At 43.0% G+C, this 27,989-nt stretch overlaps 2 protein-coding genes across 2 annotated transcripts; one reads left to right on the top strand and one right to left on the bottom strand.

Annotated features, from left to right (window-relative positions):
- The first annotated feature begins 1,340 nt into the window (after nucleotides 1-1,340).
- On the top strand, nucleotides 1,341-8,916 carry LOC130099360 (cholesterol side-chain cleavage enzyme, mitochondrial). Its single transcript, XM_056265029.1, has 9 exons — nucleotides 1,341-1,619; nucleotides 5,244-5,399; nucleotides 5,474-5,673; nucleotides 6,176-6,379; nucleotides 6,532-6,692; nucleotides 7,096-7,262; nucleotides 8,117-8,195; nucleotides 8,280-8,471; nucleotides 8,580-8,916. The coding sequence occupies exons 1-9, from the start codon at nucleotides 1,363-1,365 to the stop codon at nucleotides 8,715-8,717; spliced, it is 1,554 nt and encodes a 517-aa protein (XP_056121004.1). The 5' UTR covers nucleotides 1,341-1,362; the 3' UTR covers nucleotides 8,718-8,916.
- A 227-nt stretch (nucleotides 8,917-9,143) lies between these two features.
- ccdc33 (coiled-coil domain containing 33) lies at nucleotides 9,144-27,781 on the bottom strand. The gene is made up of 10 exons (XM_056265032.1): nucleotides 27,570-27,781; nucleotides 27,393-27,456; nucleotides 22,398-22,593; nucleotides 19,198-19,286; nucleotides 18,697-18,828; nucleotides 17,900-17,993; nucleotides 17,514-17,638; nucleotides 17,238-17,327; nucleotides 16,796-16,912; nucleotides 9,144-9,340 (listed from the first exon to the last, which is right to left on the bottom strand). The coding sequence occupies exons 1-10, from the start codon at nucleotides 27,740-27,742 to the stop codon at nucleotides 9,278-9,280; spliced, it is 1,143 nt and encodes a 380-aa protein (XP_056121007.1). The 5' UTR covers nucleotides 27,743-27,781; the 3' UTR covers nucleotides 9,144-9,277.
- Between the last annotated feature and the right edge of the window lie 208 nt (nucleotides 27,782-27,989).

Here is a 27,989-nt window from a genome sequence, read left to right as displayed (position 1 = left end):
AACATCATCATGAAAAAGTGCAACACCAGGGATGGCATTACACAGAGGGTGCAGTGCGAGCTATGGATAGTTGGTGGCAAGAGACGTGTTTGCATGAATGTGTTACATGCAGAAGACTTAGAATAGAACCACAGACTCAAAAAAATGGCTGACCTTCCAACAGATCGTGTGTCAAATGACCCTCTATTTACAAATGTGGGACTAGATGTTTTCTGCCAGTGTGCAGGCGGGCGGCAGGATGTACCAGAGTTGGTCATACGCAAAGCAAAAAGGTGGGCAGGAATATTCAGTGTGAGAGTTGTGCACATTGAGCTTATTGAGTCTTTAGATACATCTAGCTTCATTAATGCCCAAAAGGTGCTTGCAAGGAGCTTAACATTTCCTCTAATGTTGACAATACCTCTGTTAAAAAAAATTCTCGTTGACCAGGGTTGTACTTTGGTCTGATATGGATGGGTCCTGGAAGAGGATGATTGGATTTGCTAGAAGGATACTTGCAATGTTCCAACAGTTGGACCTTCACCACTATCATATTAGACACTCTCCAATGTAATGGCAGAAGTTGCTGCTATAATCAATGCCCGACCTCTTGTCCCAGTGTCAACCAACCCAGATAACCCATTCATACTCACACCCAATGCACTCCTAACTCAAAAGATCACAATTGCTCCTGCCCCAGCTGGTGACTGGGTCAAAGACCTTTATAAATGGCAGCGGTGCCAGCTATAACACTTGGCACAAACTTTCTGGGATTAATGGAAAAAAAAAAATTTTGCAACCAAAAAGAAAGTGGCCCTCTAGTAAGCCTGACGATGAACTAGGAAGTATTGTGCTTTTGAAGGATGAAGAGATGAGACTTATTACTCAAGTTTTCCCAAGCAAAGAAAATTTTACCAATCCCAATACTTTTCAAGTATTCAGTCTTATTAATAAAGATATATAAATATTAAATAACATAACACATTAAAAAAACAAGACACACACACTCTCTCTCTCTCTCTCTCTCTCTCTCTCTCTCTCTCTCTCTCTCTCTCTCTCTATGAAAAACCATCAGAAGAACCATATTCAAAATTTATAATAATGAATTAATAAAAAAAAACTACTTATACTTGAAAAGAATGTAAAATAGAATGAGAAGAATCTCTTCCCCATAGAAGTCTAATCGGGATCACAATAAGGCCCTCAATAATAGCCAGTAGGGGGCACCACATCTTATGAATGTCCCAGAAAATTTGGTATATGTCCTCCGCACACTTCTCCATCATCCTTGACATGTAAAGTGGGGAGTCATATTAAAGCAAACAGCTGCTTTCCACAGCAGCTGTTCTTTCCCTAGCGAGAGAGAGGCAGTGAGAGGGTGTGATGGACCGCTGGAGTCTGAGGGCCCGTCTGGCTCAGTGTCTGTCCACACTTAAGCACCTGCCACAGGTCAGGACGAACCACGCAGGACGAGTACCTGCAGTCCGAAAGGACAACTCTACCGTTCTGCCCTTCAGTGAGGTTCCTGGGCTGTGGAAGAATGGTGCGGCGAGTCTCTACACGTTCTGGAAAATGGATGGCCTCAGGAATATACACCGGATTATGGTGCATAATTTCAATATGTTTGGTCCCATTTACAGGTAAAACATTTTTTTTTTTTTTTTTTACTAATAGTCTGTGCCATATACATCTGTATATTTCATGACTTTTTTGGGTTACACTTTATTTTATGGTGACAAAGTTACATTTTACTTACTCAAATTGAGTAATATCAATTAACTACATGTACTAACTATAGAGTTACGGTTAGGTTTAGGGTTAGTTACTTGTAATTATGCATTGTTAATACTATAGTACAGTAGTAACGTGTAACTTCATCACCTTAAAATAAAGTGTTCCTATTTTGTTCCCCCAGTTATCAAGATAGAACTTGAAAAGTCATAGAAATTGGTCAAAGGTGGTAAAAAAATAATTTTAATAATTGTATTTATGTTCATTTCATAAATTGTATACTGGACAGATGTGTTTAATGACATAAAAAGTACTAAAATACCGTAAAAATATTTTCAGACAGTTTTTTTCTTCAAAATATCACACATTTTTGACTCATGAATATCAAAAAGATTTCCTAGGGTTCATCCATTTGACCTAAACAAAAGGGACATTTACAACGGTCAAAATATTGTTTATTTAAAATAATTATAATAAACCATATTGACCTTTTGCTTTTTTTTAAAGAAACAATGATAAAAATTGTCCTCATTTCTTTTTCATTATACAACCATTTATGCAACCTAAATATTTTTACAGCACCGAACAAATCTAAAAGAGATATTTAATATAGAAGTTACATAATAGTCTGTGCTTGAAGGGTTCATGTGATCCTGTTCATCATCAAAGAGGTATATTAAAGGGAGAGTTCACCCAAAAATAAAAATGTTGTCATCATTTACTCACTCTCAAACATTGTTCCCATTGACTTCAATAGTACAGTCATGCTCAAAAGTTTACATACCCCTTGCAGAATCTGCAAAATGTTATTTTAACAAAATAAGAGGAATCATACAAAATGCATGTTATTTTCTATTTAGTCCTGTCCTCAATAAGATATTTTACATAAGAGATGTTTACATTTAGTCCAGAAGACAAAAAAAATTCCTGACACATATTTCACACCCTTGATTCTTAATACTGTGTGTCGTTACCTGGACAATCCACGAGTTAGTTTTGTGATGGTTATTCTTGAGGCCCTTGTTTGTCGTGAGCAGTTAAACTGCCCAATGTTCTTCAGAAAAACCCCTCAGGTCCATAAAATTATTCCGTTTTCCAGCATGAACCCTTTGACTTTGACCCAGCAGTGACTGAGCCGACTGATGCATTTACAGCCGGGGGGTGAAACCGTTTGAACAGGATGAAGATGTCCAAATTTTTCTTCTTTTGTTTAAATATCAATTTTTTATTTTTATACTGCCCTTGCGAAGCAACAGAAGATACTTGCATGTTTCCCCTGAAAACAAATTAAGTACAATTCTTGAGGGATAATATTCTCAAAGTTTTCCAGTCTGGTTTTAAAACTCTACACAGCACAGAATCTGCTCTTTTAAAAGTTTTTAATGATATCTTTTTAGCTACTGACTCTGGTGATTGTGTTATTCTTGTGCTCCTTGATTTAACTGCTGCTTTTGACACTGTGGACCTTGTGCAGGGTTAGGGTTAGGGTTAGGGTTAGGATTGTCATGTAGAGCGGTGGGTGGGCATCAAGGGCATGCACTAGAATGGTTCAAGTCCTACTTGAAAGGTCGTACTTTCAGTGTCAACTGCGGTGACTCTGAGTCCTCCTCTCTCTTGTGGGGTCCCTCAGGGTTCAGTTTTAGGCCCTCTTCTCTTTTCTCTTTATATGCTCCCGCTTGGTTCAGTAATCAGGAAGCATGGCATGTCATTCCTCTGTTATGCGGGATTTATGTGCCTCTTAAAAAGAATGAGACTGTTAGACCGCTACTCGAGTGTCTTGAAGATATAAAGGCCTGGATGGCTCTTAATTTTCTAAGTTTTAATGCACTAAAGACAGAAGTGATGGTTTTTTGGTGGCACCAATGGGACCCCTCCTGTTGATTTGGGTGCCTTGGTCCAGTACTCCAAGCCAACCGTCACTAACCTAGGGGTTAAAATTGATTCAGACCTTAAGCTCGACAGTCAGATTAGGGCAATCTTTAAATCATGCTTTTAGTCAATTGAGGCAGTTGGCCAAAATAAAGCCATATTTTCCCAGGCAAGATTTTGAGACAGTAATCCACGCTTTTGTTACCACTCGGCTAGATTACTGTAATGCACTGTATGTGGGGGTTAGTGGGTCTTCTGTAGCTCGTATCCAGATGGTACAAAACGCTGCTGCACGTCTTTAACTGGAACACTTAAACACGAGCACATTTCGCCTATGTTAGAGTAGCATCACTTCACTGGCTGCCCAATTTAAAGATCCAATTTAAAGTCTTTTTATTTGCTTTTAAATCCCTAAGCAGTCTTGCCCCACCCTACATTTCGGAGCAGCTACACCCTTACACACCCACTCGTTCTCTCAGGTCAGCTGCTCATTAATGTGCCCAAAACTAAACGTAAGCTCAGGGGGGGCCGTGCTTTTTCTGTGGCAGCTCCTAAACTGAGGAACGATCTGCCTCTTCCCATTAGACAAGCCTCTTCACTGTCTGTTTTTAAAGGGGCTATATGCAACTTTTTCCCCAAAATAAACGTAACAATAGCCTTTTTATTTTACCATTTATGACTCAAACATCTCCTGTTGAGCATACTGACACCTTGTCCGCTCACAGTGGGTGCACCTATAAGCCTGTATCCTATTTTTCCTATTTTCTGTCGGGTCGGATTTTTACCGTGCTGTCTGCGGATGTGACGTCAAGCGCGTTCATGTTAAACGTTTCAGATCACTCTGCCACCACCGCTAGTCAGCAAGTAGCCTACACTCGCAAGCAGTGCAATGGATTTTGCGAATACACAGAAGAGACCCAGGACAACTCGGACACCAACAGTAACTCCACAGAAGACTAAAAAAGTTAAACCCCTGACAAGTGGCCGAAAAAGATCGAAGATTGAGAGCGACCGGCGCCGAGCAAGGACTAGAGTGAACATCGGCTTCGCATTTGAGCCTTGAAGGGGGCTCAGATCTGTGTTGGGAATACGAAGTGACCCAGAAATGGCTTTTTTTCTTCTGAAAAGGTAACACGTGATAAAACTCGTGTTCATTGAAATAGCACTGCGAGAGCTAGCAGAAAGGAAGAGCAGTTCTGTTTTTTGGCCACAAGTGTCAGTCACGAGTTTAAATTTCAGAAAAACGCATATAGCCCCTTTAAATCACTTCTTAAAATCCACCTTTTCTCCTTGGCCTTTGACACCTGACATTGACATTTTGTATATTTTTTACATAAAGTATGGATTTTATGTTTTACATAATGGGTTTACTTCTCTCTTTTTTTTTTTTTACAGCACTTTGGTCCACTTCGGTTGTATTAAAGTGCTTTATAAATAAAGTTTGTTTGATTGATTGACAATCCCCCTCCCCCTCTCTTAAAGCATCGTGTTTCCTTCTGGAGCATCAGGGAATGAACCTTTTTTTAATAGTTGTGTTCGAGTCCCTCAGTTGTCCTCAGTGTGAAAAAATGGATCTCAAATGCATCATGCAAAAACACCTGAACATTGTGAAAACATATTCTAACATTATATGATGCCTATATCTGCACAATTAATCTGCTCAGGGAAAAAGTTGGATACTACGAGAGTGTGAACATCATCAAGCCTGAAGACGCTGCTATCCTGTTCAAAGCTGAGGGTCACTATCCCAAGAGACTCCGGGTGGAAGCGTGGACCTCCTACAGGGACTACAGGAACCGCAAATATGGCGTCCTGCTAAAGTAGGCAGAGTCTTTCCAGATCTGCTTCAACCACGTTTACTGGAATAGTGAACGATATTGATTTGTTCCTGCAGAGATGGAGAGGACTGGAAATCTAATAGGATCATTCTAAACAAGGAGGTGATTTCCCCGAAGGTGCAGGGGAACTTCGTGCCGCTCCTGGATGAGGTCGGGCAGGACTTTGTGGCTCGAGTCTATAAAAAGATTGAGAGGAGTGGACAAAATGAATGGACCACAGATTTGTCCCATGAACTCTTCAAGTACGCACTGGAATGTAAGGTTTGACACCATCAATAACAAACACAACTTTCTTATTTTATTATGTCTGTATAATGAAATGTGAATATATACATATTGTGTTCGGTGGATATACAATGTTTCTGGTAAATGTTTATTAAAAAAAATTCCCCTTACATTTAATCCAAAATGACTTAATTTTTTAGGTATTTTTATAGAATATATCAATTTCTGTCTGTTTCAAAAATTGTTCTAATTACGTGGTAATATTAATTTTAAAATATTAAAAATTGCATTAGAGAAATGTATACAAGAAAAATGACAAAAGAAAGTTATTTATGATGACCCAATGTTACCAAAATGTTAAGCACTTAAGAGAACCTTTTTTTTTTTTTTTTACATTAATTTAACAGAGGTTTTTTAAAATCAAAATTACAAATGATTTTTACAGGGATGGTTCACCCAAAACTGAAAATTCGGTATCATTCTTGTGTGGAAGTGAAGGGGATATGAAAGCTAACCCTATTTGTTCCCCTCAGCCGTGAGTGCTGTGTTGTACGGTGAGCGTTTGGGTCTGCTGATGGACTACATTGATCCAGATGCCCAGCACTTCATCGACTGCATCACCGTCATGTTCAAGACCACCTCGCCCATGCTGTTCTTCCCTCCGGCCCTGCTCCGCCGCATGGGGGCCAAAATCTGGAAGGACCACGTGGAGGCCTGGGACGGCATCTTTAACCAGGGTAAAACGACACTGGTTGCATGGGATGAAATTCATTCTGGTCTTTTTGGCGAGAAACACTCCAGGCTCTGATATATATTAACTGTGAATATCAGGGCCTTTCCTCTTGAAACTTCCACTGATTTTTCATCCCTCAATGTGGTTTTCCCAAAGCCGACCGATGTATCCAGAATATCTACCGACAGTTGAGGAAAGATCCAGAAGCCAGCGGGAAGTACCCTGGTGTGCTGGCTAGCCTTCTAATGCTGGACAAACTGTCCATCGAGGACATAAAGGCCAGTGTCACGGAGCTGATGGCCGGAGGGGTCGACACGGTAAGATAAATAATCAACGCTAGAGGAATAGTTCATCCAGAAATAAAAATGCCATAATTTACTCACCCGCATGTCATTCCACACCTGTATGACTTTCTTCTGCAGAACACAAAAGAAGTTATTTTGAAGAATGTTTTTGTCCATACAATGAAAGTCAATGGGGTCCAAAACAAACAACATTGGACCCCATTGACTTTCATTGCATGGACAAAAACATTCTTCAAAGCATCTTTTTTGTGTGTTTCACAGAAGTAAGAGAATGACATGATTGAGTAAATTATTATATATTTTAATTTTGGGGTGGTATTACAGAATATGAACTCGGGTTATATAAAGTGTGTTTAATCAAAATGTTTTCAAGGTTGATGTATTGGGATATTGTCTGTATTTTTGTGTGCGTCAGACGTCTATCACACTGATGTGGACGCTCTATGAGTTGGCCCGACACCCGGACCTGCAGGAGGAGATCCGGGCGGAAATCTCGGCTGCTCGTATCGCCTCTAAAGGAGACGTGATGCAGATGCTTAAGACGGTTCCTCTGCTTAAAGGAGCCCTGAAGGAAACTTTAAGGTATACAAACAGTTCACTCCAAGATATAATGGCATAAAACACCTTTCTGTTCAACTATAGGGACTCTAGTTTTTCAGGAGTTGATTTTTATTAAATATGTTGTCTCTTTGTTCAAGGTTAAAGCCACTGTGTGTGTAATTCCACAAATCTAGAAGACTTTCTAAACATACAGTATTATAAGTGATAGGCTTTTTTAGGATGGAAAATTAAAAATAAGAATTGGGGAGAATCAATAAATTATGAATAATTTTCTAACTGAATTTTAAAATGAAATATAATCCAAGTACTTCATTTTTGTAATCTGATTACAGAATTCAATTACAAATAATCAGTTACCCAGCACAGTATGTATGTATACATAGGCTACTACTGCTGTCAAATCGATTAATCAATATAATATGTGTGTGTGTATATATATATATATATATATATATATATACTGTATATATACTGTATATATACAGTACATACATATACGGTATGCATATACTATATATATAAACAAACTTTTATGTTAGATGTGATTAATCGCGATGAATCGATTTGACAACACTAATATATATATATATATATATATATATATATCCATCATAAAAATATTGTTTTTAAAATAGACTTTTACAGTGATATAATTATAAACCATTTCAATATTTAATGTGTGAAATTGATTTGTCAATTTTTACACAAATTACAATGTTGTCAGTTTTACCACAAGCAACAATATTGACAACAAATAAGCTTTATCGATTAAAACTTTTTGTTGTTCAAATTAGTGAAGAAACGAATAAATGTGAATAAATGTGACAAGCATTTGGCTTTACCATGTGTCTAAAATCATATAATTTCTTATGAAGGTTACATCCTGTAGCCGTGAGTCTACAAAGATACATCACTGAAGACATCGTCCTTCAAAATTACCACATTCCAGCTGGGGTGAGTGTGAATTTAAGGAAATTACTGAATTCGTTCACGACAAACTGGACAAAATACGACTGTTCTCTTGTCTGTCTGGATCAGACTTTAGTTCAGCTGGGTCTGTATGCTATGGGTCGCGATCATCGGGTCTTCCCGCACCCAGAGCAATACCGTCCCGCTCGCTGGGTCAGATCCCAGAGCCACTACTTCAAGAGCCTGAGCTTCGGGTTCGGCCCACGCCAGTGTTTGGGCCGCAGGATCGCTGAGACAGAGATGCAGCTCTTCCTTATTCATGTATGTGGATTTCTAAAGCGAGGAACATCATATCCTCTTAAGTGGCTAAATAACGTTGGGCTGATTCTCTTTCTTATTTGTCGGGGGGGGTTTTTTCCATTTTTATAGATGCTGGAGAACTTCAGGTTTGAGAAGCAGAGGCAGGTGGAGGTCAGGAGCACGTTTGAGCTCATCTTACTGCCCGAGAAGCCCATCATACTGACCATCAAACCACTGAACGCCAGCAGATTGCAGAGCTGCAAATGATGTCGAGGACTGAACTGGATGCGACTCTGAGCTTTAGATCCGTCTTTGAGATGTAATGCCTGTCAAAAGATTGGACTCAATTTAAGTTTCTCATGATCTTAAAGGGATTGTTGTGTCATCATTTACTCGCCCTCATGTCATTCTAACCTGGAACATAAAAGAAGATATTTTGAAGAATGTTCAAAACAACATAAAAAAAAAAGATATTTTTCTAAATACATCTTTTTGTGTTTGGAATAGAGATGCGCGGATGGGCTATTATTTCATCCGCAACCGCATCACAAAACTCATCGTCCGTCCGCCATATCACAATGAACACATCCAAAATTAAATGTTTAACATATATAGGCTATAACAACTGTCTTGAGAGTTTAAAAATATGGATGCGGAGTTTATGCTGGATTTCGTGCATAAATCATTTTGTTTACAAATGAGACGCTTTGAATTAATCTGAATAAATGAAAATTGGCACATAAAAATGTTATGATGTTTTTTATATTAAAAATACACTTTTTTCCCCAAAAAATATTTTGCAAAATACTAACATTGATTTGACGTGATCACTTCAGAGGTTCCAGTTGCCTGTATCGAGAATGTCCTAATACAGAATCACTCAGACTTTTCTGTTAGGAAATAAAAAAGGACGACTCAATAGACGATACCATTGATATAGTATATACATTTCCACGGGTCAAACAAATATAATAATAATAATCATAAGTTTAAATACATAGCAGTTATTTATGGAAGCTTGTTTCCGCCACAGAATGAAAAATAAAAAAGGTAATTGCGACTTTTTATCTCACAATTCTGAGTTCCCTTTCGTCCTGGGAACTCCAACGTGTCGTCGGGGAGTTCCCTGACGAATTGGGATCACGCTAGGGAGACCAATTGCCTTCGAGTGAATTAAAACGAGCCAATGAAAATTGGCATGCAAGGTTTGCATTCCGCGACCCGCCTACCAACGCGGGTATAAAGGGCGGAAGTAAACATTGCGCAATGCTTTTAGCTTCGGAGCCGTCCGATTGTGTCCTCTCTGAGTGAGTGAGCTTTAAGAAATGTATCTTTCTTACAACTACGAGTCTGCTGTTTCGGGAGGGGATCTCTCTGTGTTGGTGAGATGGCGTTTCAGCGACCGCGCGGTTTCCTGTCTGCCGGCTGCGTCTATATGCTGTTAATTCAAAAAGCTGTTTTCACAGCTGGTAAACGGTTGAGTGCGCACAGCGGGCTTGCAGTTTCCCCGCTGTGTTGCCGCGTTGGGTCCCTGTGTGCTTCAGCACGATAGAGAGAGTACTTTCTTCCTGAAAGAGCAACACGAGTGAAGATCGCGTCCTTTTCAGGATGACGTTTCACTTGTGTGTTTCTGGATGCGATCGTTTCCTGTCCTTATTTGACGGCCACGTTCATTGTTTCACATGCCTAATCAGTGTGTGAGATTATGTTCGTGGGTGGTTCGTGTTCTCTTAGGAGTGCATGATCACGTCGGCACGTTGTTCGCCTCCCCTTTCTCGTAAAGGTTGGAGCAGCTCAGCGTGCCGTGTGCCGTCGAGCGCCGGCTGACAGCGCTGGTTGTCACGGCAACCCAGCGCGCGTCATTCGGCGCTCAAGATGCGTGGTCAAGATCAAGACTCGCGTGCCTCTATGAGGTGAGTCCCTTTGCTTATTTCCCGATCCAGTTCTCTTCTGGTGCACCAGAGGAGGGCTACTTTGGCGAATAACATTGGTGATCTGAGGGTTTCAGTGAGCACGAACCACTCACTCCTCTAGCGCATCGCAAACATGCTGAGATTGTGTTCGTGGGTGGTTTATGCTTTCTTATGAGAGCATGACCACGTCGGCACGTTGTTCGCCTGCCTGAGGGCTTGAGCGTCCAGCGTGCCGTGTGTCATCGAAGCGATGGCCACGTTCACTATCTTGCATGCCTGGTTGACGGCCACGATCACGGTTTCACATGCCTAATCAGTGTGTTGAGACTGCGTTCGTGGGTGGTTCATGTTCTCTTAGGAGTGCATGACCACGTCGGCACGTTGTTCGCCTCCCCTTTTTCGTAAAGGTTGGAGCAGCTCAGCGTGCCGTGTGCCATCGAGGCTTTCGAATGGGTTTCTGGTCCTTCTCATGAGGGACCAGGCATTTCATTCGGAGCCCCAGGGAGGACAGATGTCGATCGCTACATCGGAGAGAGGGCGGTTATACTCTGAAAATGATGCTGAGTTCCTACTATAATGGTGTGTTCTCATGCTGAAGATTCAGACTTAACGGCCACACTTTCCTGGGCTGTTCTAAAGCGCCTGGATGTGTGTGAAGAATTTTGGCAGTATGGAAGCTTTTTGGTGCCAATATGGCAAGCCAAACATGCCTAAATCTGCAGAAGTTTTTCCTCTCTCACTACCACTGCACGTGCGTAGTTCTAACTCGGGGTTGAGCTGTGCTTAGTGACTGACCGTGATTAGTCACAGCGCTGGCCCTCGGTTAGACGATGTCCACACTGTGGTCCAGAAGCACCTCAAAGTCAGCCCGCTCGGAGTTTGTTTTCCCCCAGCAAAGGGAAGGAAAACAACCCTGAGAGGAGCGACCCAGAGTATGTGACGTTCTGCTCTTTGGGAGTGCGTGTCATCACCACTCCTTCCCCCGGGGGAGGGCCGGGTGGAGAATTTCGTTTCTGTTCCGCCGCTGGTTATCCTGTAATCAGCGGTACCCATGAGCAGTCCACTTCCTCTGAGTCGTTCACGGGCCCCAGCGCTCAGATGGCAGTGAGGGCTGCGGCCTTGTCACTCTCGTCTCTCGCTGGGTGAGGGGAAACCAGGACTCGATGCCCCCGGGCCTCGTTCCTCGTTTCCCCTCACGGTCGAGACTGGCAGTATAATAAGACCAGTTTCCTTCGTCCGAGAGGGTCAGAATGGCAGTGTGTGCCGCCCCCGAGCTGCACCACTCCCGTTCCCCTCTCCCCAGCTTGCAGATAGCAGTGACGCAGCCTCGGCTGCGTCACTCCGGTCTGCAGCTGGGCCCGGAGGCGCAGAGACCAGGACACGAGGAGTCAGGGCCTCGTTCTTCGTCTCTCCCCCTCCCTTCGCCACAGGGCAGCCCGCAGCAGAAAGCCTACGAGTTCTCTCTGCCGTCTGCCCCACGGTGGACCGCCCAGACCCCGCTTCCAGTGGCTACATTGCCACTGGAGCCAGGTCCCGGTCTTCCACCTCGCTGCCCCTCCGCGGGTACGCCGGTGGTTCGGGTGGGCTTATTGGGTCGGTACCTAGAAGCCTGGCTAGCGCTTCCGGGTCTGTCCCGATTGCTCGTCCGCACCATTCGGTTCGGCTATGCAATTCAGTTTGCACGCCGGCCTCCCAGGTTCAGGGGCATCCACTTCACCCGTGTGCGGTCAGTGGATGCCCCTGTCCTGCGGAAAGAGATCGATGTCCTGCTGGCGAAGGCGAGATCGAGCCGGTCCCTCCTGCCGAGATGAGGTCCGGGTTTTACAGCCCCTACTTCATTGTACCCAAGAAAGGCGGTGGGTTACGACCAATCCTGGACCTGCGAGTTTTGAATCGGGCCCTGCACAAACTCCCGTTCAAAATGCTCATGCAGAAGCGCATTTTCGAATGCATCCGTCCCCAGGATTGGTTTGCAGCGATCGACCTGAAGGACGCGTACTTTCACGTCTCGATTCTTCCTCGACACAGACCATTTCTACGGTTTGCTTTCGAGGGTCGAGCGTATCAGTACAAAGTCCTACCCTTCGGGCTGGCCCTGTCGCCCCGCGTCTTCACGAAAGTCGCGGAGGCGGCCATTGTTCCCATGAGAGAACAAGGCGTTCGCATTCTCAACTATCTCGACGACTGGCTCATTCTGGCTCTCGCGAGATGTGTTGTGCGATCACAGGGACATGGTGCTACGGCACCTCAGCCGGTTGGGGCTTCAGGTCAACTGGGACAAGAGCAAACTCTGCCTCATGCAGAGGATCTCTTATCTCGGTATGGAGTTGGACTCGGTCGCCCAGACTGCGCGCCTCACGGAGGAGCGCGTCCAGTCAGTGCTCACCTGCCTCAGGTCTTTTCGAGGCAGGACAGCGGTTCCACTGAAACAATTTCAGAGGCTCCTGGGGCACATGGCAGCCGCAGTAATGATGCTCGGCCTGTTACATATGAGACCGCTCCAGCACTGGCTTCACGATCGAGTCCCGAGGTGGGCGTGGCAGAGCGGCACGTTCCGGGTGAAATTAACCCTGCACTGTCGCCAAACCTTCTCCCCGTGGTCGAATCCTGCATTTCTACGGGCCGGAGTGCCCCTAGTCCAGGTTTCCAGGCATGCTGTGGTTTTCACAGATGCCTCTGCCATGGGGTGGGGGGCCACGTACAAAGGGCATGCAGTCTCGGGTCTGTGGATGGGGCCCCAGCTGCATTGGCATATCAACTGCCTAGAGTTGCAAGCAGTACGCTTGGCTTTGTGCCGCCTCAAGGGGCTTCTCAAAGACAAGCACGTACTGGTCCGTCAAACAGCACTGCGACCGTTGCGTACACCAACCGACAAGGTGGTCTATGCTCCCGTCGCATGTCGCGACTCGCCTCCCACCTCCTCCTATGGAGTCAGAAGCATCTGAGGTCGCTTCGCGCCACTCATGTTCCAGTGGAGCTCAACCGTGTGGCAGACGAGCTTTCACGGTTGCCTCCCCTGCCAGGAGAATGGCGACTCCATCCCCAGGCGGTTCAGCTGATCTGGAGTGTTTTCGGAGTCGCACAGGTAGACCTGTTTGCCTCTCCGGACACGACCCATTGCCAGTGGTTTTACTCCCTGTCCGAGGGGACCCTCGGCACGGGCGCCCTGGCTCACAGCTGGCCCCTGGGCCTGCGCAAGTATGCGTTTCCCCCAGTGAGCCTTCTTGCACAGACACTGTGCAAGGTCAGGGAGGACGAGGAGCAGGTCCTGTTAGTGGTGCCGTATTGGCCCACCAGGACTTGGTTCACGGAACTCATGCTCCTCACGACAGCCCCTCCTTGGCCGATTCCTCTGAGGAAGGACCTTCTTTCTCAGAGACGGGGCACTCTGTGGCACCCGCGTCCAGACCTCTGGAAACTCCATGTCTGGTCCCTGGACGGGACGCGGAGGTTCTAGGTGATCTACCACAGGCAGTGGTAAACACCATCACTTCTGCTAGAGCCCCCTCTACGAGGCGCCTCTATGCGTTGAAGTGGAACCTATTCGTCGTGTGGTGTTCCTCCCACCAGGAGGACCCCCGAACTTGCCCGGTCAGAGTCGTGCTTTCCTTCCTACAAGATGGGTTGGAGCGAAGGCTGTCTCCCTCCACCCTCAAAGTGTATGTTGCCGCAATAGCCGCACATCACGATGTAGTAGAAGGTAAGTCCGTGGGGAAGCACGACCTGATCATCAGATTCCTCAAGGGTGCTAGGAGGTTAAATCCACCTCGTGTTTTGCGCTCTGTACCCTCTTGGAGCCCTTGCTGACAGTGGAGCTGAATATCCTGTCCATTAAGACAGCGCTCCTGTTGGCATTGGCCTCTTTTAAGAGGGTCGGGGATCTGCAGGCTTTTTCGGTCGACGAATCGTGCCTAGAGTTCGGGCCGGGCCTTTCTCGCGTGATATTGAGACCCCGGCCCGGATATGTGCCCAAGGTTCCTACCACTCCCTTCGTGGATCAGGTAGTGAACCTGCAAGCGCTGTCCCAGGAGGAGGCAGACCCAGCCCTAGCTTTTCTCTGTCCAGTCCGCGCCCTGCGGGTTTACACTGACAGAACGCAAAGCTTCAGGTCCTCAGATCAGCTCTTTGTCTGTTACGGAGGCCAGCAGAAGGGGAAGGCCGTCTCCAAGCAGAGGTTAGCTCACTGGTTAGTGGATGCTATCACCCAAGCGTATGAAGCTACGTGTGAGCCTTGTCCTCCCAGGTTGCATGCTCACTCTACGAGAGGTGTTGCCGCCTCCTGGGCATTGGCTCAAGGCGCCTCGCTGACAGACATTTGTAGAGCTGCGGGCTGGGCGACACCGAACACGTTCGCTAGGTTCTATAGCCTACGTGTGGAACCTGTTTCCTCCCGAGTACTCTCTACGGCCAGTGGTGCGAGGGAATAGGTTGTGTCGGCTTGCTACACCACTCCGTGCCTCAGCCGGATACGTGCGTCTTTCGCTCCGTTGGCGCCCTACGTTGGTTAGCCTCGTGAGTTCCTCCATCACCCCTTCGGTGCCAGGCGTGGCGGACCGCCGGCGCCAGGTCTACTACCTCTAAGGGAGTTGTTGTGTAGACTGGGTGTTATGTCCAGTGGTCTCTTCGGTGACCCATTATGCCACGTGCAGTCCAGCCGTGTCTTCCCCTTGACAGACTCGTTCTGTCGTCCCTGTTGAGTACGCTCCCACTCCCCTTGGAGGGGACTACCTCAGGGACTGCCATATGTTTCACTATCCCCCTGGGCTAGTACATATGTGTATTCCAGGCCTTCTTCAGGCATCTGGCTTCCGCAGCGTTCCCTTCCCCCTTTTACGGGTTGGGCACGCTTTCCCAGTGTTATCCAATCCACTGTGTGGGTCTTGCGGAACAGCAGTGTGACTCCCTTGCTTGCTCCCGTAATTTGTGAAACTGCTTAGGGTAGCTTAGCTGGGCGCTGGAAGGGGCCAGCACCATGGCGTTTTGTTAGGGATCCCAATTCGTCAGGGAACTCCCCGACGACACGTTGGAGTTCCCAGGACGAAAGGGAACGTCTCGGTTACGTATGTAACCCTCGTTCCCTGAGTACAGGGAACGGAGACGTGTCGTCCCTTCGCCATGTTGCTGTACCTTCGCGGAGGACTGGACACCGTTCGGCTCCTCAGCGAAAAGCATTGCGCAATGTTTACTTCCGCCCTTTATACCCGCGTTGGTAGGCGGGTCGCGGAATGCAAACCTTGCATGCCAATTTTCATTGGCTCGTTTTAATTCACTCGAAGGCAATTGGTCTCCCTAGCGTGATCCCAATTCGTCAGGGAACTCCCCGACGACACGTCTCCGTTCCCTGTACTCAGGGAACGAGGGTTACATACGTAACCGAGACGTTTTTTCTCACAATTGCGAGTTTACATCTCGCAATTCTGACTTTATTTCTCAGAATTGCGAGATATAAAGTCAGAATTGAGTGAAATAAGGTCGCAATTGTCAAGTCAAATCAAGTCAAATATATTTATATAGCGCTTTTCACAATACAGATTGTATCAAAGCTGCTTCACAGTATCAATCAAAACAACTTAATTGCGTGTTATAAAGTCAGAATTGCGAGATATAAAGTCAGAATTGATTGATATAAAGTCGCAATTGCAGGTTATAAAGTCAGAATTGCGAGATATAAAGTCAGAATTGATTGATATAAAGTCGCAATTGCGTGTTGTAAAGTCAGAATTGCGTGAAATAAAGTCGCAATCGCGTGTTATAAAGTCAGAATTGCGAGATATAAAGTCAGAATTGATTGATATAAAGTTGCAATTGCGTGTTATAAAGTCGGAAATGTGAGATATAAACTATTCTGAGGGAAAAAAAGTCCGTCTTTTTTTTCCTTAGAACTGGCCTGATAACTCGCAATTGCGAGTTTATATCTCACAATTCTGAGAAAAGATGTCAGCATTTCGAGATATAAGCTCGCAATTATTTGTTATAAAGTCAGAATTGCGAGATGTAAACTCGCAATTGGCTTTATGCCACAGCTTCACTACTTCCTGAACTTCAGCCAGCCCTTTGTTTCCTGTCTGTCATTATTGGACAAACTGATTAATCCAGGTGTGCCTGGCCTCAGTAACAATAATCAGGCACACCTGGATTAATCAGTTTGTCCAATAATGACAGACAGGAAACAAAGGGCTGGCTGAAGTTCAGGAAGTAGTGAAGCTGTGCATAAAGCCTATTGTGAGAAAAAAAGTCAGAATTGTCAATTCTGTCTTTTTTTTCTCGCAATTGCGACTTTATTTCTCAGAATTGCGACTATATCTCGCAATTGCGACTTTATTTCTCACAACTCTGACATCATATCTCGCAATTGTGAGATAAAAAGTCGCAATTATTTATTTATTTATTTTATTCAGTGGCGGAAACAAGCTTCCATAGTTATTTACTCACCACGGGCAGATCAAAAAGAATCATGGGTGATGTTCGAGTGAATCCATGTTCATATTCACTGAGTCTGGTCAACATGTCTTGTTTCTCTTTCCCCCATTGTCTGGAGTTCTCTTTCAGCTGCGCAAATGACCAATATCACAAACACAAACACTGCAGTGTTCAAAAAAACATTATTTATTACAATTTCTTGTGTTGACTGAAGTGTCTTGTTCCAGTGTGGGTGTGTAAACTTTGCTTCTTTGGTAACAATATGATATAGGAAATTATATGGGAAAGAAAGAACAAATGGGAAAAGTCACTGGCCTGACTCGAACCTCAATCACCCACATAAGCACAACAGCTCAATGTGTAAAGAGCGCTCGCACCAACCACTGCACCCCAACCAATAATTTACACTGTGTGTGAAAGTGAAATGTCTTCTCACAGTATTAAAGGATCAAACCTGTTGTTCCAGTGTCTGGATTCGACCCTCAGCTCTCGCCAGCTGCGTCAATAAGTCCAGCTTCTCGCTGTCTGAGAAAGGCTGATGGGACTGAGATCAAAACCATTAATAAAATGTGCACAATAAAGCATTCATGCAGAACCCCAGACAGCAACATAGTGTCGGCCCAGATCCGGGCCACATCTGGTACGTGTGGATTCAACGCGTGGCAGATGTGGGCCGGATCTCTGTGTCTGCTGTCTGGGATGGCAGTTTGAGGGGAAGCTGGGGGTTCACCTGCACAGGCGGCTGGATGATGATAGGTGGGGGTAGATTACGTTGCCTGTCCAGCTCTGCTCGGAGTCGAGAGTTTTCTGCCGCCAGCACAGACTCGATCTCTCTACTCTTGAGCTGCTCTTCATCTATATACAACGGCACGATTAATTTCTGAAAAGCTTTTCACACTTTTTATTGATAAAGAGAGTAGTAAGAGGACTTGAAATAATGGAGACAGAGAGAGACAGTTTTTAGGGCATGACGCAGGACAGACTCGAACCCAAATTTCCAACATGAGCACCACAAACACTAAGCCATGGCTCTGACCAATAAATTATAACTGAAATGTTTTTTTTTTGTGTGTGTGTGTGTGTGTGTTACCATTAAAAGCTGGTGTAAAGGCACACCTTTCTGTTTCACAGCTGTTCTCTTCTTCTCTGAATATCCTTTGTTTATTTCCTTCAGTTTCGCATCCAATATTTTCTCCATCTTCTCAATGACCTGCACAGTGAATTAAAACACAATACAACACATTACACATCAGATCCTTGCTAGATATGTAAAGAAATAGTTCAACCAACCATAACCAAGAACGTGGAGGGATTTTTTTCATGAATGCAGTCAATGCACCTAAAAAAACGAAGCAATTATTATTTTTTCACCGTTCATATGTCCTCAGAGGACTTGGATTAAACCACTTGAGTCTTCATTTCACGGCACCTTTATGTCCTTTTAGGAGCTTCTAATAGTGTTATTTACTAAAATAACACTATTAGAATGACATATGAGTGAGAAATGATGACAGAATTTTAATTTTGGGGTGAATTTTTCTTTTGTCCTAAACTCAGGATGCTCAAACAAACTGAGCGTTTTGATGGAGGTTCGGGTGGTGGTTCCGCGGTTCGGGTGGTGGTTCCCGAACCTCCCCGCGGAGGTTCGGGTGGTGATGGCGCAGTGGATAAGACACATGCCTTTGGTGTGAGAGACCCGGGTTCAAATCCACTGTGAGACAACAATGTGTCCCTGAGCAAGACACTTAACCCCTAGTTGCTCCAGAGGCGTGCGACCTCTGACATATATAGCAATTGTAAGTCGCTTTGGATAAAAGCGTCAGCTAAATGAATAAATGTAAAATGATGGCTTGATTGTTTGGTGGTCGAAAAATGACAGAAACAGCGTTTTGATGTACAGAAGAGCTAAATACCTTTTCCTGTTGGCGAACTGTATCCTCCAGCACAGTTATCTTACTGCCACGGGCCTGATATCTTTTTAGCACCGCCTGCTGCTGTTGATGTGCTCTTTGCAGCTGGACAAACTCTTTCTCAATGTCGTTCTTCTGCAATGAGCAAAATAAAGAGCTAAAACCTCAGGCTCAATGAGTCCATGCAGTGGGTTAACTCAATTGCCAGGGGTCTGTTAAGGCTCCAGCCAGCCTTCTGTATTTTTAGCTTTGTATCAAATACAACAAGCAATATGCCATGCAGTCTGGAGACAAATTCAATGACCTGATCCAATCAATGATCTTGGGAGGAAACCATTAATGCATTTGATACAGCATCCCCTAACTGCCAGCAAACATCACAAATGCATGCCAGTCAATGGACCCCTTGAGCTTCAGAAAGGAAACACGCGGTCTCTGAGCACGGATGCAGCTTTTATTAAAAACTTGACATGATTTGAGGGAGACCGGCCTTGATTAACCCACCCTGATGAGCTCGTTTTGAAGCTGTTGGATTCTGTCCTTCTGGGCAGCGGCTTTGCTGCTTTCACTGGAGAGCTTGAACTTCAGAGAGGCTGCAGAAAGTGCCGTAGAAGATTAATGAGTGCTTAATGAACCAGCAAACATGTTACAATGACAATGAAAAAGACCATTACTGTATAAAATATTTTCAAAAATTAATCTTTCTTTTAATTACAAACCCAAGATGTTCTAAAAATGTTTAGTGAATGTTCCCATTAAGTTATGAAACGGTTATTTCTAAATGTTCTCTGAATGTGCCAAACATTTAAGAACACTTTTCTTGGTTATGCTAACGTTAAGGGAACATTCCATTTAATAATTTTACAAGCATTATGGAAACATTACTTTTGAATATTCTTAAAACATTCTGAAACAAGTAACATAAAAAAAAAAACGTTCAAACTAAAATGTTTTAGAAAAGGTTTCTATGAAAGATGTATAAATCACGTTTTTGTGCTAACGTTTTAAGAACGTTATTAAAGACCAGAGAGCTTTAGACGAACATTCAAGAACGATTGTTCATAACTTTGAGAGAACTTGCCAGAACGTTAGCTAAACTTCGGAGAAACTTCCCGGTTACACTAAAAAAAGTCCGTAAAAATAGGGCACAATGTACTGTATACATTGAATTAAACATTGAATTGTACACTCTAAAAAATGCTGGGTTGTTTCAACCCAACTTTGGGTCAAATATGGACAAACCCAAACGTTGGATTAAAAATGCAATTTATGTAACCCAACGGCTGGGTTTGTTCATATTTGACCCAAAGTTGGGTTGAAACAACCCAGCATTTTTATAGTGTAGTACAAAATATGAGTATGAGTACAGTTGCGTTTCAAAAGCGTTTGTTCACAGAACAGCTTTTCAATGTGAATCCATTTGAATAATCTGGATTTCGGAATGAATGGTTTCTGAAATGTGGTCTAAAAATCTTGATTGAACGAACACTAAAAAATGTTGTTTTAACGCAATTGTGGGTCAAATATGGACAACCCCAAACGTTGGATTAAAAATGCAATTTAAAAATGTAACCCAACGGCTGGGTTTGTCCATATTTGACCCAAAGTTGGGTTGAAACAACCCAGCCTTTTTTTATAGTGTACTGTATTACATTGAATTATGCATTGTTTTTTTCTAATTAATCATGAAGGAATTTTCCGTATTTTTTTTTTTTTTTTTTTTTTTTTTAACAGGTGTTTTACCTGTATTTTGAATTAAACATTGCATTAGGTTGTGTTTAAGGGTTTACGGAAATTTCTGTAAAATTACTGGATAATGTCCTGGCAGAAAATTACCAGTACATTTTTTACAGTGTAGATGGGGACATATATATTTCTGTTTCTATTAAATTGAATATATATAATTTAATATGAAGTATTTATGGTTAAGACAAAATCTGTTTTCTGAGCATTGCAGAAACATCAACAAATGGTGTGACCATGACACTGTGGAGATATTTTTGGAGAAAACATTCCAGAAACGAAACCCCTGAAAGCCAAGCAGTGCATTCACCAGAGAGAGAGGAAATTAAAGCCTGCATTTGCTTTGAAGGCCTCAAAGGTCTTTGACGTGTCCTTTAAGCGGAGCCTTGTGTTTGTGTGCATATGAGTGTGTGAGGGACACAAACTGTCCTTCAGCAGATAAGCCAGTAAGTGCTTATCAGATTCCCTTAGCTAAATGAGAAGTCTTATCAATCCTCAGCACAGCTCAGAGGACATGAAACCTGTGCAAATCACTTCAGGCTCAACTTTTAACATCTGAAATGTGATACTCCAAGAGTCGCTTCCCAAAACTTTTGTCTGATGTTGTTTAATTTTTTCTGCATGTACATATGAACATCATCTCTCCATGTTAATTAGCACTGTTAACTAACTCTAGCAAGCTAACTATTGCTAATGCTACCATTAAGTATTATGCTAGTTTTGAATTATAACTGTTGATCATTTCTGCTAAAAACCATTCAGACTACCATAGTGTGTTGTTTGCTAAGCAAGAATACTTACCATTAAGTAAGGAGATAATTTGTAAGTTTATGCGAACTACGGACATGAATGATACAAAGCATACATGCTAAAACTCACTCATTACACCTTAGTGGTGTTTTCTAAGCAAACAAACTATTACTAAAAATTATTAAGAATTAATCAGACCATAATTTGTATGTTCATGCTACAGACATGAATAATACCTAAAATCACTTGCCAGTAAAACCCCCTTAGAACACCTTAGTGGTGTTAGTAAGCCGACTATTGCTAATAACTTATCGTAAGGTATATCGGAGCATAATTTGTTCATTTTTGCTATGGGCAGGAATGATAGCTAAAAACCAGTCAGAACAGCTTAGTGGTGTTTGATAAGTAAGCTGACTACTTAAAATTAGTGTAATTTTTTAGTTCGCGCTACGAACATAAGTAATACCTCAACTCATGCGCTAAAAATCATCCATATAACACTAAGAAAAAGCAAGCTAACTATTGCTGGTATTTACCAAAAGTAGCCTAACAATCTTCAGAGCAGTCAGTCCAAAGCTATCTCACGACCAATTCGTATTTTAAGAGGTGGCTAATTCGTACGAATTCGTCAGATTTGGCTAAACCCCAGTGAAGGGTAGGTTTAGGGGCGGGGTCAGGGGTAGGTCATTCGTACGAATTCATGTGAATTGGGCAAAAATAACGTAAAATACGTACGATTTAGCAAAAATCGCACAGTGAGGTCGTACAAATTAGCCACCTCGTAAAATACGTACGAATTGCCTTGAGATCGGGTTGTGTGGTAAAGACATGAATGATACTTCAAATCATTTGCTAATGGTGTTAACCTTAATAGTGTTTGCTATAAGCCAACTATTGCTAATACTTAATGTTATACTAATCAGAGTGTAATGTGATAGTTTGTAGCTACTACGGACATGAATGATAACTGCAAATCATTAGCTAACATCATCACACATTAGCATTAGTACATTAGCATTAGTTTGCGCTATTGACTTTCTGACATTGTGGCGGCAAGTTTTCAAATTTAAAAATGTAATAAATTATGCCAGGATGATATTATGAGATAGAAAACTGAGATGATTTTATCCGAAGAACATTTTTGACTGGTTAACCTTGACTAATGATAGGCCTATGCTTTTAAAATGAGATTATAGTGGGAGAAATTCTACCGATCCGGTCAGCAATCTCGGTCTTGGTCATGATGTCCGCGTCGGTGTCGTCCAGCAGGCTTTGGCCCAGGTCCTGATGGCGGGAGAGGTCATGCCGGAGCCGACCGTTCTCAGACTCCAGTCCGCTCAACTGAGAGCGCAGGCCGATGATGTCATCCGCCATCTTATGCATAGCCGCACGATAGTTTTCCAACTCCTAGAGGAGATATAAAAATGGATTTGTACACACAAAATGATCTGCAAATATAGATTGCAAATGTGAACCATCAATTTCCATTCAGGATATTATTTCAAAGTATAATACAGCAAGAAAATGGCAAGAGCAGAAACCAGTCCCAGTAGATGGTGATACCATAGTACTTTGATATATGGCCAACCAAAGTGTTTTATATAGGCTACCCCAAGGTGCTTCAAAGAATACCATTGCACTACCATTTGTGTGTGTGTGTGTGTGTGTGTGTGTGTGTGTGTGTGTGTGTGTGTGTGTGTGTGTTGAGCATGATTGTTAATTAATCTTGACAATATTCTATTTGAAAGCTTCAATACTCAAGATACAATAGGGATGCAAAGTTGTGCTAGCGGATCAGATAGAAAAAAGAATTAAATAATCATAGACTATATATCAATACATAGCTGACTTTATATTTTAGTAAGGAGTATCTTCATAACAGGATCATCATAGCTGGAGGTAATTAGCATAATTATTTTTTTAAATGATTCGTTTGACATTAATGCAACGCTCAACTGTCTGGGAGGGGGAGATGCAGTTTCCCGCCACTAGGTGGAATCAAAGTCACATGTTCAGTCGGGATGCTGAGAGAAACACGATTCTCAGCAGTCTGTGTGAATGTCGACGCTCGTCTGAGCCTGACTATCTGCCCAAATAACATTCCTTTTTATGCTTCCCTTGAATCATTTACCATTTTTAAAGGTAAGGCAGATATAGTGTCGTTTTTAAAGTGTGGTTGGGTTTAAACAGCCGCTTTCATCAACTAGTTGCTAGCAGATACCCTAAAAAAAAGCTAGGTAGAGCTAAAATAATAGGCCTGTTACAGTCATACTTTTGTGAAAAAGTAACTACTGAATGTGCACTTTTAGTGTACTTCAAATTAAAATTAAAAAAACTATACATTTAAATTCATGCATGTTTTAATAGGACTGACATTAAAGTATAGGCTATATTTTAGTTTACCACAAATGCTTCAGTACTTCTGCAGTAGCCTACACTTTAACCATATTTCAAAGGCAATAGAATTATAGAATTACTACTTAAGTGGGTCAAAAAAAGCACTAGCATGTAAGCGTCTAAAACATTACATTCAGTTCACATTTAATGTCCCCCTGTGGTGAAAATCAATCTTTTAATGTTGTTAATATGCCTGTGTGGTGTTTTTAATGTGGTTTAAGACAAACCTTGTGCAAATTCATAAGTCAACACCATTGCTGAGTATTTTCTCTTTAAAACTGCAGTGAACCAAAGACAGTCTTAAAAACACAGTTTGAAATTGCTAGTGTTTCTGACGTCACAAACTACCTTGTAATCAATCAGGGGTGCGTTTCCCGAAAGCATCGTTAGCCAACTATGCTCGCAAGTTCCGTCAATAGAGTTCAATGGGATTTGCGACCAACTTGCGACCATAGTTGGCTAACGATGCTTTCGGGGAAACGCACCCCGGGTCAACGTGTGACCGTCAGCGAGTGGATCTCTGCGCTGGTGTGAGTGAGTGGAGGCGGGGCTAATTTGCATATTCATAGACCCGCGTATACTAAATGAGGCAAGGGTGTAGACTTACATTCAAGCTATTTTAAGGCATTAAGAAAAAAATTTCAAGGAAAAAACTTTTACATTTGTCATTTTGGTGATCAAAGATGAGTTTTAAGGGATATTGACTCCAGGGGGACTTTAAGTATATTCTTTTAAAATATATTATTTCTGTAATAAGTGCTTTTCAAAAAGTGTACTTTTAACAAGCGTATTCACACAAATGGGATTAACAAAGTGTAACAAAGTCATTCTAATACTATTATGCAGTTATGTCGGCACATCTACATTTGTCAACATGTCTTTACCTTTGTTCATTCAATAGAACTGAACAATAGCATTTTTGAGACATTGTGTTGTGCTAAATAGACAGCAGACCAGGGCCAGTGTGGGATGTGCCGCACTTCCAGGCATCCTTTTGTGCCATTGTGTTAGTCGTATGTCGCATGTCATGTAACATGCCACCGAGGCGTCTGCTTTTCACTCAGGGTCACTGTGTGCAGGAAGGGGGTCTGCGTCGGGGGTCGGTGCGCAGAAACGGGAGGGGTGGGAGAGGGACCGATTAGGCGATTCCAATCTGGGCCAGCGTGCTTGTGGCTCCCTGGGGTCGTCTGAAAGAAATTGAGCGCTTAATTGAAAGGGCACACATGCAAGGTGAGAATGATGATCGGTGATGAGATGGGGCCCACGGAGGGGAGGAGACGGAGGGAATCATCTGAACCCAATGAAAAAGTGAATGGAGAGAGAGATTGGTCCCCGTAGACGCCGCAGACAGAGGTCCTGCGCAGTCTGTACTGTTGCTTCAAACAATCACATTATAAAAGCACATATGTGCTGCTCTCGCTCTCTTTCTTTGTCGGCAGGGTGCTTTGCAATGATTCCGATATGATGAGAAAAGCGAAGACTGTCCATTTCATCAAACCTTCATACTGTAGAGTGAACACTGTGGACAAAGGGTCACCTTGAGATGGTCTGGAGGGTTTTTTATTTGAGTTCCCCGAATCATGGTGTGAATATTCATGAAGAATAATTACGTAGCCAAAATAAACTTTGATTTGTACGCATATGCTAGGGTATACGTATAGTATACGTGACGTAAATAGCGTCGTCAGTAGAGTACGCAGGTACTGTAGGCGCGCAGCCAGATTTGTTGCATACTGTAAGTACTACATTTGGTTTGAAACTTACTTTCCGACTGTTAAAAAGAACATTCTATATAGTATGATGTGTGTAGTATGAATGAAATTGTGTTGTGTTTACTGGCGCGAGGGCGGGGCAACCTGTCACTCACATGAGATCGACCAATAGCAAACCACAACCATTCAATCAATTCCCACTGCACTGGGCTTTTGTTTTGCAGCTGAAAAAAAAGAAACAAAACTACTGGAGACGCAGACTACAATAGACCCCCGTTGACAAGCACTTTTGCGAGGCGGATAAGAGACACTCGCAACTTTAGTTTAAACTAAAACAAGCAACAAATGCATTTTTAGCATGGCGTGTGGTTTTATGGAAATTAATATGTTGACAGGCAGGTAGGACATCCTATCAATGCATTCGGACCGAATGCAATGATTGGATGAATATTTTTTGGTCCTGAGACTTCAACAGAGGATATACACTCACCTAAAGGATTATTAGGAACACCTGTTCAATTTCTCATTAATGCAATTATCTAATCAACCAATCACATGGCAGTTGCTTCAATGTATTTAGGGGTGTGGTCCTGGTCAAGACAATCTCCTGAACTCCAAACTGAATGTCAGAATGGGAAAGAAAGGTGATTTAAGCAATTTTGAGCGTGGCATGGTTGTTGGTACCAGACGGGTCGGTCTGAGTATTTCACAATCTGCTCAGTTACTGGGATTTTCACGCACAACCATTTCTAGGGTTTACAAAGAATGGTGTGAAAAGGGAAAAACATCCAGTATGCGGCAGTCCTGTGGGTGAAAATGCCTTGTTGATGCTAGAGGTCAGAGGAGAATGGGCCGACTGATTCAAGCTGATAGAAGAGCAACTTTGACTGAAATAACCACTCGTTACAACCGAGGTATGCAGCAAAGCATTTGTGAAGCCACAACACGCACACGCACAACCTTGAGGCAGATGGGCTACAACAGCAGAAGACCCGACCGGGTACCACTCATCTCCACTACAAATAGGAAAAAGAGGCTACAATTTGCAAGAGCTCACCAAAATTGGACAGTTGAAGACTGGAAAAATGTTGCCTGGTCTGATGAGTCTCGATTTCTGTTGAGACATTCAGATGGTAGAGTCAGAATTTGGCGTAAACAGAATGAGAACATGGATCCATCATGCCTTGTTACCACTGTGCAGGCTGGTGGTGGTGGTGTAATGGTGTGGGGGATGTTTTCTTGACACACTTTAGGCCCCTTAGTGCCAATTGGGCATCGTTTAAATGCCACGGCCTACCTGAGCATTGTTTCTGACCATGTCCATCCCTTTATGGCCACCATGTACCCATCCTCTGATGGCTACTTCCAGCAGGATAATGCACCATGTCACAAAGCTCGAATTATTTCAAATTGGTTTCTCGAACATGACAATGAGTTCACTGTACTAAAATGGCCCCCACAGTCACCAGATCTCAACCCAATAGAGCATCTTTGGGATGTGGTGGAACGGGAGCTTCGTGCCCTGGATGTGCATCCCACAAATCTCCATCAACTGCAAGATGCTATCCTATCAATATGGGCCAACATTTCTAAAGAATGCTTTCAGCACCTTGTTGAATCAATGCCACGTAGAATTAAGGCAGTTCTGAAGGCGAAAGGGGGTCAAACAGTATTAGTATGGTGTTCCTAATAATCCTTTAGGTGAGTGTATGTACATGTTTTAATATTTAGACCACTTCTATTATTGATTGCTATCAGGATGTGAAGAGAGTTTCAACCAGTATAACAAAAAATGAAAAACATTGCCTACTCTATCTTTAAACTTTCCAGTGCGCACGTCGAGCACCGGTGTTCGCTTACACTATCAAATGGAGTATAATTTGAAAGGTTATGCGTTCGGATGTATGCGTATTCTAAGCGTTCCCGTTAAAACTGAATTATACTTTTGGCCGAAGATGGAAAGTGGACTACACCTTATGCCAATAACTCAAAGTCTGGTTCTGAATGAGTTTGAAAGTCTCTTTGAGGAAAGGCAACACTTCTGGGAAACTTCTAGCAGGAGCATACAGAATATGCATCTACAGTTTTATTACTTACTTTAGTTTGATGGTCAGTGACTTCACTTGCATGAGGATACTTTTTGAAATCAGGTAGTGATGGACTGAAAAGGAAATATTTACAGCAACAAATAAAAGTGAATGGAAATTATAGGTTCAAACCAAAGCTAGAAGCTGTATTATAATTATAGTAGCCATCATGTGGGTACTGTTTTACCTTTTTTTAGGTGAATGCACATCAAAGGTTCGGTTGAGCCGAGAGTTTGACTTTTTCTGTGGTAGAGATTCTGTCCTGGTCTGAGTTTTAGGATTTTTGACGAGATGAAGATACTCCAGGAGGATCTTTGAGAGGGCGTCATGTGATGGCAAATCAAAGGAATCCCTTTCCATCTGAGGGGAAAAACAAACAGCATGCTGAAAGAAAACTGCAATGTTTTATAAAATATTGCAGTGTTTACTATCTTCTAATAACTTCCCCTCCCTCTTACAGAAACTTCTCTTCTTTTATGATATGTTTACATGAGGGCGGGGCAACCTGTCACTCACATGAGATCGACCAATAGCAAACCACAACCATCCAATCAATTCCCAATGGACAAAATCAAGTCCCGCCCTACATTTGTTCTTGTTTGAGAAG

The sequence above is a fragment of the Rhinichthys klamathensis genome, unplaced genomic scaffold (assembly GCF_029890125.1).
Source record: "Rhinichthys klamathensis goyatoka isolate OS25496 unplaced genomic scaffold, OSU_Roscu_1.1 h1tg000228l_1, whole genome shotgun sequence".
Lineage (NCBI taxonomy): Eukaryota > Metazoa > Chordata > Actinopteri > Cypriniformes > Leuciscidae > Rhinichthys > Rhinichthys klamathensis.
This window is presented reverse-complemented; position numbering and strand designations above follow the sequence as displayed.

What these genes read in the sequence shown, in the direction of transcription:
- ccdc33 (XM_056265032.1), bottom strand. Translation starts at nt 27,742, where the DNA reads ATGGAAAGGGATTCCTTTGATTTGCCATCACATGACGCCCTCTCAAAG. An exon ending in TCACTGACCATCAAACTAAA is followed by an intron (nt 22,594 to 27,392) that starts GTAAGTAATAAA and finishes TATCTCCTCTAG; the next exon opens with GAGTTGGAAAACTATCGTGC. An exon ending in TTCAAAACGAGCTCATCAGG is followed by an intron (nt 18,829 to 19,197) that starts GTGGGTTAATCA and finishes TGCTCATTGCAG; the next exon opens with AAGAACGACATTGAGAAAGA.
- LOC130099360 (XM_056265029.1), top strand. Translation starts at nt 1,363, where the DNA reads ATGGACCGCTGGAGTCTGAGGGCCCGTCTGGCTCAGTGTCTGTCCACA. An exon ending in GGACGGCATCTTTAACCAGG is followed by an intron (nt 6,380 to 6,531) that starts GTAAAACGACAC and finishes GTTTTCCCAAAG; the next exon opens with CCGACCGATGTATCCAGAAT. An exon ending in GCCCTGAAGGAAACTTTAAG is followed by an intron (nt 7,263 to 8,116) that starts GTATACAAACAG and finishes TTTCTTATGAAG; the next exon opens with GTTACATCCTGTAGCCGTGA.